Source organism: Lytechinus pictus, chromosome 15 (genome assembly GCF_037042905.1).
Source record: "Lytechinus pictus isolate F3 Inbred chromosome 15, Lp3.0, whole genome shotgun sequence".
Lineage (NCBI taxonomy): Eukaryota > Metazoa > Echinodermata > Echinoidea > Temnopleuroida > Toxopneustidae > Lytechinus > Lytechinus pictus.
Genome location: NC_087259.1, coordinates 19,849,821 through 19,863,794, shown reverse-complemented (window position 1 = coordinate 19,863,794; position 13,974 = coordinate 19,849,821). Strand labels below are relative to the sequence as shown.

At 36.3% G+C, this 13,974-nt stretch overlaps 1 protein-coding gene across 1 annotated transcript in view; it reads right to left on the bottom strand.

Moving 5' to 3' along the window:
• The window catches only part of LOC129277861 (protein transport protein Sec16A-like), a 47,860-nt gene that overhangs the window by 26,727 nt on the left and 7,159 nt on the right, over positions 1-13,974 (bottom strand). Inside the window, exons 4-18 of the mRNA XM_064110744.1 lie at positions 13,257-13,581; positions 12,597-12,688; positions 11,976-12,091; positions 11,097-11,320; positions 10,132-10,283; positions 9,474-9,535; positions 8,791-8,929; positions 6,996-7,214; positions 6,301-6,398; positions 5,743-5,824; positions 4,628-4,745; positions 2,156-2,267; positions 1,212-1,371; positions 672-758; positions 126-230 (exon numbers count right to left, since the gene is read on the bottom strand). Coding sequence (XP_063966814.1) covers positions 126-230; positions 672-758; positions 1,212-1,371; positions 2,156-2,267; positions 4,628-4,745; positions 5,743-5,824; positions 6,301-6,398; positions 6,996-7,214; positions 8,791-8,929; positions 9,474-9,535; positions 10,132-10,283; positions 11,097-11,320; positions 11,976-12,091; positions 12,597-12,688; positions 13,257-13,581 — 2,091 coding nt within the window. The remainder of the gene's footprint in view (positions 1-125; positions 231-671; positions 759-1,211; positions 1,372-2,155; positions 2,268-4,627; positions 4,746-5,742; positions 5,825-6,300; positions 6,399-6,995; positions 7,215-8,790; positions 8,930-9,473; positions 9,536-10,131; positions 10,284-11,096; positions 11,321-11,975; positions 12,092-12,596; positions 12,689-13,256; positions 13,582-13,974) is intronic.

Genomic DNA, 13,974 nt, shown 5'->3' with positions numbered 1-13,974 from the left:
TATTTTAAGGTTCATATTGGAAACCGGGTCGAACCTGGTTCCTAATAAGAAAAATTACAATTTTTGGAATAGTCCCAGCATGGGATTCGCATTTAAAAAACAATATTGATGTGGATGCCACTTACATTAATCTGCATGACGATGGCCTCGAGTGGGACAATCCATTGTGGTTCAGTGATTTCTCTAAGGTCATGAAACTCAGGATCATGGTGTTTTAATCTGTGTGACAGCTGATAATGGGATAAAAAAGAAAAAGGTGATTAGATTCCAGGTTTGTAAAACATCCCCATAACAAAAGATTGAAACTATTAATATTGATCTTTCATGCAGGTCAAATAACGTCCACTACTACATTACTGTCATTGTCTTTATCATTATCCTCCTCCTCATGTCCATCATCATCATCATCATCACCTTTATCATTATCAATATCATCATCATCACCACCACCACCACCACTATCACCAATGCAATCACCATCCTAACAACATGCATGCCAGGATCCGATGACCGGCGTAATAATATATCTATTAAGCGCTTTAATAGAGATGTCCTTCCGATGTATTAAGCGCTATATAAAAGCGGATTATTATTATCATTATATATCACAATTATTACACTACTGCACATGAATATTTAGCAAGCTTAATTTAAGACCAGCCATTTCTTACCTGACACACTTGGCTAACAAGTGTACTGTTATAGTAGTTAGGAGAGCATTGGATTGTGTTTGCTATTGTTTCGCAATACCTCAGTGCCTGTTAGGAAAGGAAAGACAAGCAACTTGACTTACAAATTTGAAATTACAACACATTTGCTTTGAAAGCAATTCTTACTTCAATTTACGCTTTTCTCTTTCATGGTGATTTCTCAAAGATTGTGGAGCATTTTTTTTCCTTCATTTTTTTTTTTATTGTTAAGAATTCTCTTTGCATGCCTATAACATTTATTCAAGTATATCTTCAGAATTCTATCAACTCTAATAACAATAACAAAACAACAACAAAAACCAAAGTTAGTAGTTTTTTTTCTGGAATGATTCAAGGCAATATTTTGGAGCAAAATCACAATTTCACAAGTATATTTCAAATACTGTTTTAATGTGTCAAGTGTATGATAATCATAAAAAATAGCAATGAGTATTGGACCCTGACAATCAATAATTTTCCAGCTACATGTTTGTATCTGATAACAAAAGTAAATCTTTTTACCTGTGACGTAAAGCCAAAGTCAGCGAGCCTGCAGGCGTAGATGAATTTATATGCCTGGAAGTTGGGTATGAGGAAATGCTTGTTTGCCAGCATCTGAGCATATTCATAGATCTCAGTCAGTTGGATAGCTGAGTTAGTGGAGAACTTGCTAAAGGGGAGGCTGAATATGGACAGAGAGATAGAATTTTAAATTATATACTGTAGTATACAGACTGGCATGTACAGTACTAGTCTGAAGGCACAGACCCTGATTGAAATTTTGATCAACAAGTGTGTCACCACACAAAGACTAGCACATATAAAACTTGCTGTTTCAGGGCCTTCAGTACACAAGGCATGAGTAGGCTGCAATTCAGACCCTTTACTCGAATAAAGGGTTTGCGCAGCAGACTAGGCATGTACACTATGCAGAAATGACAAAGGTATTGTAATTTATTGGTAATCTAATGGAGAGTTCGCGAAAGTTGCCATCGATTGTATATAGGTACTAAAGTAATCAATAAATCTTTGAATTGATCAATAGTATGCAATTGATCACTTATCCACTTCTTGCAACAGAAAGTACACCACTATCTGCAGTGTAAATGTATAATCTATTCATAATCAGTATCTGATAATTACAATCGATTGCAAAATTGTTATGCAACATCACCGTCGTCATTAACAGTTCAAAGCTGAGTTTGATGAGAGATGGTCCAGACTGTCAAGACTCCAAGCACATTCGCTTAACAACAGTCCTTCTTGTGCATTATACAATGTTGAATGAATCATGATGAACCTGTACATCTACCTTTTTTGTTGCATCTTTGAAAGTTACTCAGGATATTTATTTCACAAAATTATATACTATTGAAATGTATACCTTTTGTATTATATAATGTATTTGTTATATGCATTATAAATGAATGCAGGAGAAAATAGAAGAAAGAAATGTACAAACTTACTTGTGACTTGATCCAAGGAGTACTATCTTTGTGGTCTTCTTGCTATAGATACCAAAGCCTACCTGTGCCATCAGGTAACAGAACTGAGATGCATGTAGGAGACCTCTTGATGCTGTAGGATGTAGGATTACAATAAAAAACAGAGAGAAAGTTGTGTAAATTCACAATGTACCGTCAAACCTATGTAACTGATAAACTGTGAATGAAAGCCCACAATAATTTTTTTTCCTTCTTCATTGGAGATTTTTTTTTTTCATTTGCATTACCCTTCAGTTCAATTTACCTCAAAACAAGTTTCGTACCTTCAGAAGCTTCAAACAATGCAGCTCGTAATGTCATCCTGTCAAACTAAAGTATCATATCCTACTTAATTTCCTGCACTGGTTCCCTACAATCAAAGATCTGATAACTTTTTTAAAGATTTGTATCGCCCAGATCGCTTTTCATTGCGTTTATGGATCAGCGTAACAACTTTCTTTCATGAATTATTATATACCAAACAGGTATCTATGTTACTAAACACCTGGATCCTGTTTCACAAAGACTTGTTATACAGCGCGTATCAAAAAAAAGTTTACACTTAAAAAAAATTCCTGTAAGATTATATATTTGTAATATCCTGAAGATTTTTCCACATTTTAACATTGGTACAGATCCACTTAAGCAAATGACGATATAACTGTCAAAAAATATTTCCGCTTGAATGAGCACCACTTACTTTTGAAAAGTTAGTGAAAAATGATTTGCGCAGACCTCTGAAATAGTTATGCGAATAAAAGTAGACCTTAATCATGAAGAACACAAGGAATTTATCTAGTAAAATTGATTTGAAGATATCTTTTACCTTTAACTTGTTTCCTTGGCCAAAACACTTCGAAGAGTGCATTGCGCCTCACCCCACTCCCCACACACTGAGGCCATCGTGACAATGTTTGATTTACACTGAGATGTGATTTACATAAAATGGCTTAGGCTTCATTTTCATTTTGTTAATCATTGTCAAGCTTGGGAAAAGTGTGGAGAAACAAGTATTAAATGAAAAATGAAATGTAAACCCACTTTAAATGATACAAACTTAGTGAAAATATGCTGGAGATGTCTGATATAAACTTTTGTTCAGATTCAGTTATGTCCTCAGATCCAGCTGGCACAAAAAGGGTAAAGGTTGTGCTTACTAAGTGTTGAAATTTCAATTTGGGTGGCAAAATTGTTACAAAATGCTTGAATGTATCCATTTAATTTCAATTGACTAAAAGTGCAAGGGAAATGGATGAGAAATGTTTCGCAGGGTGAGTTTGATTTTGCCCTTTCCCCTTTACACAGCGTGAAAACAAGCATTTCTGCGCAAACAGATTTCTGCGAGCTTTACAAAAATGGACAGTGCTCAGTCAAGTGTAACATTCTGTCAAAACTTTAACTTGCATTAGATACATGAGACCCAAACCCAAGATTATATACGAAAAAATTACCCACATGTTGCATATTTTTTAACCCTAATTCTCCCGGGGGGGGGCCATAATGGCCCCCCCCTTGACAATTTTCGCGATATATCTGCTGCGCAAATTTTTTTGACCTCGCCGCTCACTGACTTTTTACTTTCAAGTCTCGCGCAAATTTTGAGACCAAATTTGTGACGCCCGGGTACACGGTTACGACATTACGCAACATTATGTAAGTGCATGTCAGACCCAAAATTGCTCATAAACGTGATTTCATGTACAAATCCAATGCAAATTGTGTATTTAGCCAAAATTCATAAATGTATCATTATTTCTACTTTTACTGATTAAACTGAATTAATTTTGCCTTGTTTATGATCAGAACTAAGTCTGGAATGATTTCCATTGAAAAAACAATAAAAAACAAAAAGTAAAAAAACAAAGAAATACATAAGAAATTCATAAAACAATAAAATACATAAGAAATTGATTTCCGAACCGAAGTTTTTTTAATTGCGATTGTTAAGATTGCTACAAAGAATTTTTTAACCAAAAATTAGCATTCTAGGAGCTTTATTTAGTGAATTATAGCAAAAAGTATGATTTATGCATAAATTAGCATAATTAATTCATATAAAATAAAATCTCATTATTTTGGAAAATTTTACCATACAGCCTTATAGATTACATCGCACACTACCAGTGTGCAAATTTTTGCGTCGCTCGCGCAATCGGCGGCCGAGATCTTAAGGGGGGGCCATAATGGCCCCCCCCCCCCGGGATTGACAAGAATCAAAATACCCCGGGAGATTGAGGGTTAATTCCGAGGGCTTTTTAAAAGTGTAAACTTTCTTTAGATACGCACTGTAATGACAAATGCTCAATATCTATAACAAGTTCTCAATCAGCCAATCAAATCAAATGATTTCAGTAGCTGAAATTGCAAACTTGTTGTTATAAGAAGTTTAAAGAAAGAGAACCCTGGTCCTCTTTAAACTACTTCACTTTGAGTTACAAAAGACAAATGACTTACACAATGAATCTCCCAACGTCACAACACTCTTGAAGCCAACATCGGCACTGCTGCTCAGGTTAGACATCACCATGGCCAAGTGAGGGCGCCAGTCACCCCACTTTTCATCATTGCAGCTCTATAAGAGAAGATGAGTAGCGAGTTAATGAGTATGAGTAAATGTGTATCAATTTGATTCCAATCAATAATTCTTTGGTAGTCGGTACAGTATTTATAACATTAATATTGAATAAGAGAGATGAAACCTATCATCCCAAAGAAATTAAGCCCAAAATTATTGTTTAGACTGGTTAAACCAGCTTGAGAATTGATTTGCTGTCACACTGTCGTTATTGGCATCAAATGGTCTCTTTCCGATTTACTTTTCTTTTTAGTTTCCCATTTTATGCAGTGGGGGTAAAATTCCTGTGTGATGCCATAATTATTTACATATTGTTAGATTGTGTTAGTATTACAAAACATGGTACAGCCTTTCCCGATATTATACAAAATAATAAATGCACCAACGAGGCAAAATTATTGTTTGTAGATAATCATAATTTTCTTCCTTCATAGGTAAATATATTCAAATGTGGAATATGATACAGATAATCATCTTTTTGCTTGGCAAAGAGACAAAACTATCACTTCCTCAGCAAGCTGGATGTACATGCTATCTTTCCTCAGTTTCGCTTCGGAAAGATAGCTACATCCACTTTGCTTCAGAGATGATAGTTTGCCCATCCCCTTCACCAATGGTGATTATTTGCTTTATATAAAAATGTGTCACTCTAAAATGTAATCCCAACATTGTGCAAAATAAGTCAGGACTCATGGCAAGCACATACAAATAAAGGAATGCATGGAGACAACGCTTCAAGAAGGCAGCTGCCTCTTTTGATGAAAGATGCACTGCTGCCCTAGAGGGAAAGGCGCAGGAAAGAAAAGCCAATGCCCACAATCAAGAGGCTTCTCCCCAAGGTCAAGCCCATACAGGTCAAAGATGCGGGAGAGTATGTTTTTCAAGAATACGACCTTAAAGTCATCAGAGAACTTGTATCTCGTGAACAAGTATCTTCCCCCAATCTTCGCTTGCAAAGTTTAGCAAAGTACATGTAATACAAATGTGTACTTACAGTGACAGCAGCGGGCTGTCTATCTGACATCAGCTGGTACAGAGTCTGCAGAGGATCATTCATTGGAAGACTGTTGGCAAACCTGTATCACATGAGATCAATGGGAGGGAGTGTTTCATGAGAGATCTTGCCGGTGAATTTTTACTTGGAAATTTGCTTTGAGCCAATCAGGTGCAATGATTTCAGGAACTTATAATAAATAGTCAGAGAAAAATCACTGACTAATTGTTTCTTGAAATGCTCCCCTTATCACAACAGGATAACTCCTAGGGAGGACACCTCTACAGATATGGTTCCAACCTGAACACTCTGTTTTTCAAAAACAAGGTTATGATGTACTTATTGACCATCTTTTAGAGTAAATAAGAACAAATCATAAACATTCAATAAAAGGAAATATTAGATTTGCTAAGCAATCAAATATCTATTTTGAAAAGACAAACAAGTCATAAACCTTCAATTTGGGAATTCAATAAAAAGGAACTAATGTAATTGCTAAGCGACCTAAATGCATCTATCATGAAAACCTTGCATATATAACATGCCTGAGCTAATTACCTTGTCATTACACTCGCATGTGTTCTGTTATCCATTTTACTAGCTAAGAGGAGAGCGTGACCCCACAGTCCTTTCTTCATGGCCCACTCCAAGGCTTCCTGTAATTACACAAGATATAAAATAAAAATATGTTACTTTGATTCAATAGATAAGAAGGAGAAATCATTAATAATGTGCCCTTTAAATAAACAAGGCAATAGCCGGATTATGCCTCGCCCACCCATGATTACATGAATGAATATTTCCCCAAGTAAATCCTAACCAAGTTCGATTTCACGAAAAAAAAAAAATCAATGTCCGACTTCAAATGACCTTTGACCTCACCATGTGACCTTCAATAGTATTGCAACATGATGTTACCCCAAGTGCATTTACCATTAGGTGCTCTAGCATTCGAGGAATTCCTTTCTACCAGGTACCCATTCATCTCACCTGGGTTGAGTGCAGCTCAATGTTTCTTGCTGAAAGAAAACATGCCATGGCTGGAAATCCAACCCACGTCCCTCTGATTGAAAGATAAGAGTCTTAACCACAACACCCCCACACAATGGTAAGTGAGTAGAATGGTAGATACGCCAACATGCTTATAAATTGACTATATATTCTACAAAAAACATGCCATTTAATATGCATTGTTTATCTCACAATTTTTAGCTCTGTTCAATGTCTTTATTTTCTTTTATCATGTAACTTACCTTCTTTCTACCAAATAAGAGCAGCTCTCTGAACCTATGCGTCTGCTTCACTGCATCTTGGGCATCATTAGTCTTGGGTAACTCGGAGAGAAGGTCAGATAAATCGGCTCCATCCTGCGATGCCTCTCCTTCCGCTGCATCTTCTTGGGAGGACGATTCCCTACTTGTCATCGGATGGTCCTTGAGGAGTAGATCTGAGATGTCTGTCTCTACGACGGTCTGATAAGGGCAATGGAGGGGGCGGGGAGACAATGGTTAGGGTTAGATTACTTAAATCTCTAAACTCATTTTTTTCTTCCAAGAGCTTTTTATTAGTGGTGGAGCCAGTGAATTTTGAGAAGTGGAAATGTTAATTAAAGATAAGTTCATTACTTTTTATTTCAGAAAATATAGGCTGATCATATAGTTACATGACCTAGAACATCTATTTAATAGTATTGTTTCTTTTTCTTCTCCTTACTCTGTTACCCCGCCCCCCACCCTTTCCTGGCATTCCTGATCATCTCATATGTTACAATATCTCGTTCAAATACATAATAAAGCAAAAAAATGTCATACTTCATGTGACTTCTCATTTCAAGCCCCCAAATGCCTGCAAAAATGTATTATACAGTGCGTATCAAAAAAAGTTTACACTTAGAAAAAATCCTGCAAAATTATACAATGGAATATCCTGAAGATTTTTCCACATTTTAACATTGGTACAGATCCATTTAAGCAAATGACGATATAACTGTCGAAAAATATTTCCGCTTGAGTGAGCACCACTTACTTTTGAAAAGTTAGTGAAAAATGATTTGCGCAGAACTTTGAAATAGTTATGCGAATAAAAGTAGACCTTAATCATGAAGAACATGTGGAATTTAGCTAGTAAAATTGATTTGAAGATATCTTTTACCTGTTTAAACTTGTTTCCTTGTCCAATACACTTCGAAGAGTGAATTGCGCCCCACCCCACGACCCCACAAACCGAGGCCATCGTGACGATATTTGCTTTACACTGAGCTGTGATTTACATAAAATGGCTTGGGCTTGATTTTGAATGTGTTAATCATTGTCAAGCTTAGAAAAAGTGTGGAGAAACAAGTATTAAATGAAAAATGAAATGTAAACCCACTTTCAATGATAAAACTTGTGAAAAAATGCTGGAGATGTCTGATACAAACTTTTGTTCAGATTCAGTTATGTCCTCAGATCCAGCTTGCACAAAAAGGGTGAAGGTCGTGCTTACAAAGTGTTGAAATTTCAATTTGGATGGCAAAATTGTTACAAAATGCTTGAATGTATCCGTTTTATTTCAATTGACTAAAGTGCAAGGGAAATGTATGAGAAATGTTTGCAGGGTAAGTTTGATTTTGCCCTTTTCCCTTGACACAGCATGAAAACGAGCATTTCTGCGCAAACAGATTTCTGCGAGCTTTACAAAAATGGACAGTGCTCACTCAAGTGTAACATTCTGTCAAAACTTTTACTTTCATCAGATAGATGAGACCCAAACCCAAGATTATATGTGAAAAAATTACCCACATTTTGTATATTTTTTAATTCCCAAGGCTTTTTCGAAGTGTAAACTTTTTTTGATACACGCTGTATAGTCTTATTTCACATGACAAAGATATATCATTTACAAATCATAACAAGGCAAAATAATTGACATTACAAGTCTGTTGAATTACTTTTCCTTCACTTTACCCTTCCTTCAGTACCTAGTATATTTATTCACATTTCTCTGGGAAATGAAAATTCACAACACCAATGCTCATTTTGAGTTTAAACTTTTTAGAACATAGCTTACCCCATTTTGTCGACAAAGTAGGACAAGCAAGTCCCAGAGCAAAGCTGCTGATTCTTTGTCTGAAAGGTCAGTGCTCCTCCTACAATCCGTTGCTTGGGTTGCAGCAAAATGTAAGACATCATTCTTGTGCGTCTCTCCCCTAGAGAAAAAGATATCAACATGCAGTGCAAAAGGGTCCGTCATGAAGTATTCTGATACATGATGATGTGACGTCGTATGGTCACTTTGTCTAATACCAGTTCTTCTCATTATCACCCAAATAAAACTCCCCAGAATCCATGAAATTGGTCATACATATAAAATATGTATATGTTCAATGTAAATATCTTATTTATACTATGTTTATATTTTCTATTGTTGCCGTTCTCTGTAAGGGAGCACCTTTCTCAACAAGCGTAAGCTTCTTGGGGTGCTACCCAATTTTTAACCTTTGTATATTTATCATTGTAACATCTGAAAATAAATGAATGAATTGAATTGAATTTCAACCCTAATATATATTTTCCTCATCCCAAGACTAAGCTGGAGGAAAACAAAAAGGTAAGTGAACATTATTTGGCAATACTCATAGAGAATTAGACATATATTGTGGTATCCTGATATTACAGGTGTTGATAAAAATGCTATACTATTCACTACCATGCGCCCGTAGAGGATGGGGTGCAAATCAAAATGGAACTTACTTGATCAATGGGCCAGGATAGCCTTTGTATATTGCAATTTCATCACAATGTTCCATCATTGTCTATGGAGAGAGAAAAAAAAAAATAACAGTAGGTTAATCAAACACATATAATAAGCTGTGTGCGCTATGAACGCCTAGCTTAGCCGGGTAATATAGGAGCGCCTTGAGCACCTAACAAGGTGGATATGTGCGCAATATAAATACCCTATATTATTATTATTATTATTAATATATCAATGTATTGAACTATTGATCTATTTTATTTATGATGAACTCTTTCCCTTTTCCTCATTTCTTTATGGTTTTCTTACTTTTCAGTTAACGTTATCTTATTTTCTTTTCTTTCAGTTTATACCTTTCTTTTCAATTCATATATTCTTCATTTTACTTTATTTGATAGTTAATCTGGTTATTCGGTTCTAGTTCTAGATCATTTGTTCACTTATGCATATAATGTCATAATCTCATAGCGCCCTCCCTCAGAGGATATAGGAATACATGTAAATAGAGTTGTCAGAGATGGGCCAGCTGCAGATCACCAGCACATGCAAGGCAATGGATTCAGCCTCTAAAATGGAGGCAATATGACATCAATGCATAGATGCACTATTTCTTATGAAATTTCTTATAATATCTCGAAATGTCTCGACACTGACCTCTACATTGTGAATTTCCACCATAGCTGGCATTCCATCAGCTGGTACGTTAGGCAAGACTTTGATGAGCTGACCACCGGGGCTAAACCTGGCTATTACGTGGGGTAAGGAATGTTTCACTGGGGTACGCCTCTCTGGTGGAGGGGGTGTGTCTGAAATTGAAACAGGTTTTAAAAATGATATTTCAATAATAATACACAATTTTGTATACATATGGCACATATCACACAATATCTTTAGTCTCCATGCTCTTCTGAGCAACAAAAAAAATGTTTTGCTGAGTTTGCTTTCTTAATTTGCGGTTCATTTCGAAGTGAGTTTTTATGCCGTTTCAAATTCCTATACTGTAATTACTCTTATTTATCTACTTGTATGAACAATTTGATCACATTCTCAGCTTTTCCAATGGTATGCTTTAGTCAGTCCTGTGTGTATTTGGCTTGCATATTGCTGAAATGTAGATGTACACAAGGATACCCAATAAAACTATAAGTCTACTAAAGTGAATAGGCCAGTGCTACTCATTCACTAGTTTAAAACACTGCTCTAAAATTTGAGTGCTAAAAACATGGCTGTCTACACAAAGGGGAGACCCAAGTACTTCTGTTTATCACAATGTTCAAGTGTAAACTAAAACAAATCAACAGCCACAGATTGGCATAGATATGCATCGTTGAACATCATCATCTATTTCACTCAAATTGGTTCAAAGTTAAAACAGGAGGAAATACAATTAGAGTGGGCCTTTGTACACATAAAACGGTATACTCTACAGCTGAAAATATGATGAATATGTAGAAATTCCTACTTCTGAGTAAAAAGTGGCAGCCCTGTCAAATGATCTCACCAATTTTTGTGGCATATGGCCATCATAATAGATCTAACATATCATAATATATTGCTATGGTAATAACACAAAAGCAAGTGCCTAAGCAAGAATTCCTTGATGGGAATTGATAGCTTACAAGAAGTTGGTTGTGGCTCTTCCTGTTGCCAAGAATAATCTTGATTGTAGTACTGACTGCTGTCGTAAGTAGCCCTTTCGGAGGAGTTCACACTGTCGTAGTAGCCCTGATCTCTCCTCCAGCGTGAGTCGTAGCCGTCATACCCTGAAGGGTAGATTGCACTCTGATTTGACCCGCACTGTTCAGGTGTGCCTCCGCCTTGGTGATGGAATTCTTCTGAGAAACTGGGGAAGTTTTAAGAAAGGGGAGCAGAAAGCAGTTATTTCATCATCTTTCCCACAGCGTAGCTTCCACTTAAACCAGGGGCCAGTAACACAAAGCTGAGCAATCATTGTAGAAAATTTTTCTAATACTGATTGCATTGACAGCAATGTAGAATTAATCGTGAAAATCAAGGGTACAATTCATTGATAACCTTTGTGTTTCGGGACCCAATTTTGTATTGAACCACAGAGGTTACTGTAGAATGCCTGGCTGGGAATTACCGAAGTACTCAAAGATTAAAAATCAAATGTAGTTCCAGTCGTGAATGTAACCAATGGAAAGCACTGCTTTAATGTGATTGCACTTAAAATCTGCAATTTTCTGTAATAAATCATGACCAACACAATTATAACAAATCGGCTCAAATCTTCAGAAGGCTACAGGCACAGCACACGAATAAGCATGTATGGGACTACACAAAAATTATACGCTATTCATTTCAATTTGAATGTGAGGGCAGTTTAACATGAATTTTCTGCAGACTGCAGTGCATCATTACATCATGGTATTCTTCATAAACACTACAGAATAATTTTGATGACTTTTTCCACCTTTCCCGAAACTTTCATTTTAATCAGAAGTTTGATGGGAAGAAGAGTATAGGCGTACACTTACCTTTCATTCTGACTGGCATCCTTCTTCTCTGTTTGTGAGGCATCTGAGGCATTCAAAGATGAATCTTGTGAGTATTGTTGGGAACCAGACCTATTCCTCTGTTGCTCATAATACTTCTGAAAAAAAAAACAATAAAAATAATAATTATAATAATTATACTTGTTATATAGTGCAACTCTTTTACTTTATGACTCTCTAAACACTCTACAGTAATGCAGCCTAATTACCCTGGCTTTAGCAAAGCAGCTGTAACGCACACTGCGTTACAAGGATAATACAAATACAATTTAACACCTTCATGATAAAATATTTCTGCCAAAAAAAACCCAACTCTGTACATTTATTATTCCTATGGCTGCACATAATAGCAAAACCACAATCATAAAACTATAAAATCATATGCTGAATGAGTAAACAAACATTGCAAAAACATCTGTAAGTCAAAATCTGGGTTATAACAAAATCAAATTATCAACATCATGAACTTTCAAAACAAAATATTCTCTTTCTTGTACTACATGTGCATATAGTTTATTGAAAGTTATACTCCCTGGAAATCTTAACCCTCTCTCCCCGTAGGTGAAATCCTCAAAAAAGCCCAGGACAATTTCTTGAAATTACCTGATATTCTCTGTCTTTATATTGTCCACTTTGTTTCCTTCTGTAGTATTCATAATAACGTCTATCATACGGACGACCATATTCGTCGACACCTAAAATTACAAAGCAAAGTTGGTCAATTATGCCCAAAACATCAACATACATTTAATTTATTCAAAAGAAAAATCTTCAAACTTTAAAAAGACATCTACTTTCCTGAAATCTAGTGTTTCTATTACTTATCTCCTCTTCATCACATACTGTATGAATGTAGAGTAATACTTTGGGTGCAGATGCAGAACTATTTTTCATTACTTTATTATCAACATCATCATTATGATCAGCAGCATCATCATCATCACAGTTACTATATCAAGAGGTATGAGCAATCAAGTATCTGGGAATTCTAAATATCACCTATAGGTCAAAATAGCCTGACAATTGTCAGAGTATCATTGCATAACAACGTTCATTAAAGCCATAATCATTGCTTGTGTTTTTCCGAAAATTAATCACAAAGAAATGAATAAAATAAGCATTGGCAATGGTAAAGACAAGATGGGCAGTAAGATATCTGAATGAATTGTGTCTGATTTCACAGACTTTCCAATATATTCAGAACAATGTTTTGCTCAATGAAGCCCCACTAAATGGTTCAAGAGAACGATGCTCCTAACATACCTCCATAATAACGAGGATCCCTCCTACTCCTCTGATACCTTGGATCATAATCCTGCTCATCCGGCCATCCCTGCCGCGACCTTGGTCTCTCATTCCCCTGCCTAGACTGCGGCCTGTCCCATCCCTGGGCATCGGCAGTTCTCTGCTGACTCCGCTGCACGTGCTGGCTGTACCCCTGGTAGTAGGGATCTTGCCTGGAGTAGGCACCTTGGCGAGCGTAAGGGCTGCCGTACCCGTAGCCCGGCCCGTACCCACCACCCTGATAATAGCCACCCTGAGGATAGGGCTGCCTGTTGGCAGGGTTGGGATAATACTGACCTCCCTGCTGTATGAGGTAAAAGTAAGGGACAGAAATATGTCTCTTATGGTCAAATGAAAGAAGGGCATATAGGCATCACCAAATGAAGCAGAAATATAAGATAATGTGAGCTCATACCTGATTCACTGTCAATGCTTTCATTTTTTTTTTTACTAGAATTAAGTAGACATCTGTTATGAAACAATACATTTATCTTTAGTAAACACCTACATGTACCCTTTCGAATAGTTTCGTCCTAAATCAGAGAATTAATAATGGCGATAAAGTAATTTTGCTTACCAAAGTCAAATAAAAAGGAATCACAAAATCGTAATGAGAAATTTGACATGGGGTACAGTTAAATAATAGATGCTTGAAAAATCTCGTTTACACACACACAATGCTTCACATCAATTATAG